This window comes from Panthera leo, chromosome B2, assembly GCF_018350215.1.
Source record: "Panthera leo isolate Ple1 chromosome B2, P.leo_Ple1_pat1.1, whole genome shotgun sequence".
NCBI lineage: Eukaryota > Metazoa > Chordata > Mammalia > Carnivora > Felidae > Panthera > Panthera leo.
The window spans coordinates 62980474-62987467 of NC_056683.1; the positions used below are offsets into that span (position 1 = coordinate 62980474).

Consider the following 6994-nt stretch of genomic DNA (forward strand, 5'->3'; position numbering starts at 1 on the left):
GAATTGTCCTGTGGCCCCTATACAGGAGTTGGTCTTTTCGCCTATAATTTTCCTTCTGTCTTCTGGAGGGAGAAGCTCAGGTATGAGAGACCTTGTCCCCACAAATCAAAAAGGGAATGGGGAAAAAAGGAAGTAAGGAATAGAGAAACTAAAGAGTAAGGTTGGGAACAATATGTAAATGTGTTTATGTGTATTTTTGCACGCCCACTTGAGGCTGCAAAGAATAAAAGGTAGATTTCCCTCTCCATCACAAAAATAATTTACAAACAGCTGCTCCCACTCTGTGAGATTGTTTGCACGAAGCAACAATGCTGAGAATATTCCCCTTAAGGAAAATCTGCTCACAATCCAGCAAACTGCTCTTCATTGTCTCTAACTCTGGGAATTTTAATAAAAATTTGATAGGCTCTGTCAACTGCTAAAGCCATCGGATCCAGAGCTTCTCACAAGAGTCTAGATGGGGAAAAAAGTATCATGTGTGGAGGCCAAGAACGGGCAGATTTTACATCTGATATTGTTTTTAAAGATCCACATTGAAAATGCACAGTTGTGTGATCTTCCATCGTCACACTGGGTGCAATTTGCAGAGAACCAGTCTCAACTTTTGGAGATTGACGCTGCACCTCCCAGCAGCCAATCTTCTGGGCCCAGAAGATTCAGAAATGAAATTTAAATCCTAATGTCCTGTGTCTTCCTCCCTATGAACTGTCTCCTGTGGTCCAACCTATTCATGCCCAGGTACATCCCCTTCTTTCCAGAGAATACCTTCTCCAAGTCACATGCAATAGCTTGAGTCTTCCCAATTGCCTGACGTAGGTTTCAAAACTCTCACTCATCACTTCCCATAAGAGAACAGAGGACAAGTTCCGACATCGCCAAATTCTCTTTTTTTAAGTTTATTTATTTTGAGAGATAGAGAGAGGGAGCATGAGCCGAGGAAGGGGAGGGGCACAGAGAGAGAGAGAGAGGGAGAAAGAGAATCCCAGTTTCCTCTCTGTCAACACAGAGCCCAATGCAGAGCTCGTTCCCATGAACTGCGAGATCATGACCTGAGCTGAAATCAAGAGTTAGATTCTTAACCAACTGAGTCATATAGGCAGCCCTGACTACTCAAATTCTTGAAATGGCCAGGCAGATTAGCACCCCCACACCACAACCCTCATCACATCACCACAGAAATTTTTAAATAAACACATTTAAAATGATGCAACCATTACATTTATTCAAAAGGTGTATGAGAACCCATTCAAATGACATGGCTCCAGTGTACAAATGACCTAGTAAAATTAGAACAGTATCTGTGGCAGAATGCTAGATTCCAGAAACACAAGGACTATGTTTCTTATTATTTCTGTAGAGCCAAGTAATTGTCTGGTGAAGTTAGTTTGGAGAAAGTAGAGAGCAAGATCTCACATGTCAATGCTGCTGAAGTTCAAGTTCACATCTGCCTTGCTTATTGTTATCCCAAGATTGGAGGACAGCTCCAGAGGCCACTGAATATCCTTGATTAGATGGATTTCCTGGTCTAGCTATTGAATGAAGCAAACATACGGTGCTCTGATGGGCAGTAAATAGCCCTGTTTTTCCTCTGGGTGTAAAAGCCACCAGAAAAAAAAAATCAAGATTTTAGAACAGTACAGCATATGGATAGAATAATATGAGCTGGTGCTATAGATGCAGTTTTTCATCCCAGTCACAGCGTCTCTGATATCCTGTAGGGTGCTGAGAGGTGTGATGGGAGAGGGATCTAAACCAAGATGCTGTACTGTAATATGATCTCACCTAGATGCACTTTGGGTGCTCTTCTGTGCTGCAATTCAAGAGCATGGGGCCTCCCAATCCAAAAACCATCTCTGGATAACTCATGTCTTACACCAAAGCATGTTCCAGCTTTCCCAAAAATGTCCTACCTTAAACACAGCCAGGGAGAGGTGCTGATGGGTTGTATACACTGATTGGCATCATGTCCAAATGGCTAGTATTATCAGAAAATGCCTCAAATTTGTTTTATGCAGGTTGCATCCAAGCGACCTATCATTTTGGAACTGCTGATTCTTTATGTATGTGTGTACGTGTCTTAGGGTTTCATATCTCATTTTCAAGTATGTCCCTGTAATAATTTACAGCTCAGGACTTTGAAAATACAGTTTTTATTTTCAATTTAGACATTTCAGATGAAAGTTAAATAGGAAAAAATGAGAAAATGTCTGTCACAAGACCAACAGTAACAGCAGTTATAAACTACTTATTTTTGATTGAAGTAGTATGAATAGCATGGAAGGCATATTTGAAATGTCAAATTATAGTAACAGTGATCTGAATGAGTGCCTCTGGATATTTTTGTTGTTTAAATGTTCCCCTACTTTTGGTGTGCCTGGGTGACTCAGTCAGTTAAGCGTCCAACTCTTGATTTCAGCTCAGGTCATGATCTCACACCTTGTGAGTCCAAGCCCTGCATCAGGATCTGCACTGACAGCACAGAGCCTGCTTGGGATTCTCTGCCTCCTTCTCTCTCTGCCCCTCCCCTGCTCGCATTCTCTCTCAAAAATAAATACACATTTTTTTAAAAAAATTCCTCTACTTTTAATTTTTTCTATCAGCACAGATATTTTATTTTATTTTTAAGCTTATTTATTTTGAAAGAGAGGCAGAGAGAGAGCACAAGCAGGCTCCATGCTAACAGCATGTGGAGCTCTATTCAATGAATGATGAGACCTGAACCAAAACCAAGAGTCAGACGCTTAGCTGACTGAGCCACCTAGGCACCCCAACACATGTATTTTAATAAAAAGATTTTAATGAGAAAACACATAAATTCGAATTATAGGCTTATTTATTCAACAAATATTTGTTGAATGTTTCCTGTATGTTAAGTACTGTGCTAGGAATGGGGCATTCAATTCCAGGTCATCATGGAGCTTATATTCTAGTGTAAAAGATGCAAAATACTTTACACAAACACAAAATTAAAAATATTAGTAAGTATTATGAAAGAAAACTACAATATCCAATGAGAAGATGAGAGGAGAACCTGTCTGGGAGACCCGCAGGAGGCTTCTGTGAATGGCATCTTCTAATACTTGAGACCTGAAGGATGATGAATAGTTGCTAACTGGACAAAGGGTGAGGACAGAGTGATGACTTAAAGGGTGAAATGGGAAGTACCTTGCTCCATTTGAGAAGCTAAAAGAAAGCTGTTCCAGTCGGAAATTCTGAGGGAGAGCAGTGGCTACCATGATCCTGTAGAGGAAAATGAGTTCAAGTCAGGTAGGATTTTGATGGCTTTATAAAGGATTTGAAGGAAGGGGCTCAGAATATCTCTCTGACTTTATATAGAAAATGTAGGTGTATGGGGAGCAAGACTGGATTATAGAATGCCAGTTAGGGAGCAACTGCAATAGTCCTGGCAAGACATGATGATAGCTTTAGCTTACCTGGAGTGAAGACCGGTAGTGTGAAGAGAAGAGACTTGGGGAACAGAGAAACCAGGCTGGATGACCGATGGGACTTGAGGAATAAGGAGGAGGGCAGTGTTAACAATGATAGCCAGAGTGAAGAAGGAAGACTTCTATGGAAGGGAAATTTTTCAGATTTTCTTTTTTTCCTTGGTTTTCTTTCTTTCCTTGATTTTTTTCAATTGTAAAATGAAATTACTATGCATTTTAACAAGTAACTATAGAGATACATTCGGAAGAAGTCAATTGTTATTACCCCACTTCTGGGCTAATGAATGTTAACAGCATGATGTAATACTCTCATCTCTCTCTCCCATATATGTGTGTATTATTATATTTTTTAATTTCTGTTTGAAACTCTTGAATATGAATTTTTTTCTAGAATTTACAAGTGTATACAGCAAGTAGAAAATTTGATACATGGGTCAAAACTCAGGAGATGTGTGCTGGGTTTATAAAACTGTCCATCTTTGTATAGATGATACCGAAGCCATGGGAGCAAAGAAGTATGCCCAGGAGAAAATGTTGAGTCACAAGAGAAAAGAGTCTGGACATAAGTCCTGAGGAAATCTAACCTTTACCCGTTAGGTGAGGAGAAAGAGGACAGGTCAGAAAAATAGGAAGATACTAGGAAAGTGAGGTATTATACAAGTCAAGAGAGTGGCAAGTGCAACCAGGAGGTTAATTAATGGAAAGTCCATTACAGTGAGAAATAAAGATATCATTAACAATGTTACAAAGTCATGTCAGTGGAGTTGTTCGTGACCAAGTAATGTTGCCAGGCATTAATTTGGAGTAACGACAGTTTGCCCTTGGAGGTGTGGTATTTCTCCCGAATCATCTCCTGTGGGGGGAAGTCACAGAAGATAGATAGTATCTCCAAAATTGGAGTTTTTCAAGAATATTTCACAGAAGGTGAGAGAGGCAAAAATGATTGAGATGGTATTCATAAAAAGCTGTTACGGCACTATTATCTTACTATATTTTTAATGCAGGGGCTGAGTGTATTAAACATAAATGGACTGTTTTTGTATTTATATTTGTCTTATGTTTACCTAGGGAAACCTTGGTGAATATGGAGCTGGTGGCCCAAAAGGAGAGAAGGTAATCAGATTTGCCAAAGTGAACAAAGCAACCGGGGTTTTACATCTACCTATGCATTCACATGTCCGGGGCAGTCCTGCTGCCACACGGAGTTCTGTCCCTGGGGAGCCCGGCCTTCAGGGGGTGCAAGCCTCTCCGCCTCCTGACCAGACAGCCGGATTAGGCACTGAGGATTTGTTCCTCAGTGAAGATTGCTGAATAGCAGTTGGCTACAAGGAAGAGGAAGGGGAAATAGCTGGAACAAGGGAAATGAAATTGGAACACAAGCTTTGATTCATAAAGCGATGTTTCATGAATCTGTGCAGGTGGCAAAAAAAAAAAAAAAAAAATTGAAGACCCCCTTTAGCAAAATGGCTCAGGCTCCCTATTTTTGTGTCATCTTAAGTACCCATACATAAACCATCATGGGGGTATTTTTTGGTGGAGTTTTGTAATGTATAATCATTATTATTTCAAAACAGTTTTAAAATTAAAATGCTAATAAATTTCTATTGCATTTCTCCTCATCATCAGTCACTGGTTTAATTATGTGAGCTGTGAAGACGACAGATTCACTTGCCCATTCAGAAAGATGTTTCACTCTGATTTGATTCTGAAATTGTGATGACCTTGAATTCAGTGTGAATGTACCATTGTCAGGAAAAAAAACAATGCACATTAAACCTACAGACAGAGATGAGTAGGTCTGAAAATACTCCGAGGGAATGTGTCCTGTGAGTGCTACTTTCATTCATTCACCCAGTAAAAATTCTCTTGATTGAGAGCAGGGTATTTCGACATGAATTCAAGAAAATATGACTTCTGCGCCTTATAAATCAGTGCAACCAATCTATTCAAAAGACCATACATCTATCACCAGAAAATATTGCTAAAAGATGGTCTCAACAGAAACTAGAAACTTCTTTTAAATTGACCATTGAAAATGAAATTTTCTGCAAAAAAAATAAGTAAAACCTTGACATTCTTAAAAAGATATCCAGAAAGTATTGATTATACAGCAATAATAAGGCATTTATGTGTCTAGGATTGTACGGGTAGTACATTAGCATTATTTTCTGTAATCAAATAGCTTACAGAATTCTTACACCACCGTGACAAACACATTACATTTTAAGCAATTACTACTGTGCACATGTGGGCTAATGGGGGAAAGAAAGAAAGCCACAAAGCTTGTCACATAGGACAGCTGAGCAAAGAAGAGTGCTGTGGCACTTTTAAAGTATTTAAATGATGATTCATTTATTGAAACAAAACAGCTGGCTTCTGTTTTGCTATGTTCATTAGGAAACATATGTTACTTAGGAATTCTTAAGACCTCAATGATGAGAAATTTGATTCTGTAAAACAGGTGTATTTCAAACTCTAAGGACCTTTTCTATTGCTCAAAATCTTTTCTAGTTGCTTCAGAATCTTAAGTGGAATTAGAAAAAGCCAGTGGTATAACTGTTCCCTCCTCCCACCCAGAGGAATAACCTAGAAGAGTCTACAGGGAGCTTGATGCAGTACCTGATATAAATGTACATATGAAATGATTTGTAAGAATTCTAATTAATAAGAGAAAGACTCTGCCAATAAATAATGCATAAAATAAACTGAAAGACAAGCATAGCACTTGCTGGAAGAGTAAGGTCACCTCTACCTCTACCTAAGGTACTAAATGGTTAGTATCTGTTATGAATCAATACATTCATTTTTTAAATTATAATGCTGTTCATAGGTCACCATAATGAGAATTTAAACCTCCTTCAAGCTGCCCTCACAGATCTTTGCTTGCACCTATGGTGGACCTTGGTAGTTCTCAACCCTGGCTGCACATTGAGATCACATGGGGAGCTCTTAGAAAATACTACTGCTCAGGCTTCATGCCCAGAGACTCTGATTTGCTGTGGAGCCCATACCTGTGGTTGACTTGGTGTCGAGTCTATATATTTGAACCAATGTAAATAAGTCTGAGGGAATATGTGTAAAAGTGCTTCAGATGATTGTAACAGGCAGTCAGGAGTGAGAACCACTGAGTGGTGGAAAGAACATGGGCTCTGAGGTCAAAATTCATTGTGCCATTAACTAACTACTTGGGAAAATCACTTCATTTCTCTGAGCATCAGTTTCCTCATCCATTAAATGGGCATAATTGTGTCTACACAGAGTTAATGGCCGCATTGAAATCAAATGAGATGAGATGAGCTTACCCCAAAACACAATACCTGACACATATTAAGCTTCCACTAAAGATTTGTTCCTTTCCATTCATCCACTCCAGACTTTCTTCTCACGAAGTGTTATTTCTCTGTCTTTGGTATTCATAGCTGTTGCCATCCTTAACACCTGGTCTTGTTCATCTTTGCACCTCCCACCATAATTTTGACAGAGAAAGGACCCAATTTATATCATTGAACAAAAGATTTAGTCAGAAGTACAACTTCAACACATAAGTG

General features: G+C 39.2%; 1 protein-coding gene across 3 annotated transcripts in view; it reads left to right on the top strand.

The window, feature by feature from the left end:
• Positions 1-6994, top strand: part of COL19A1 (collagen type XIX alpha 1 chain) — a 380294-nt gene that overhangs the window by 258609 nt on the left and 114691 nt on the right. For all 3 annotated transcript variants that reach the window (XM_042939135.1, XM_042939134.1, XM_042939133.1), the window contains one exon: positions 4515-4559. In XM_042939135.1, the coding sequence (XP_042795069.1) occupies positions 4515-4559 (45 nt within the window). The remainder of the gene's footprint in view (positions 1-4514; positions 4560-6994) is intronic.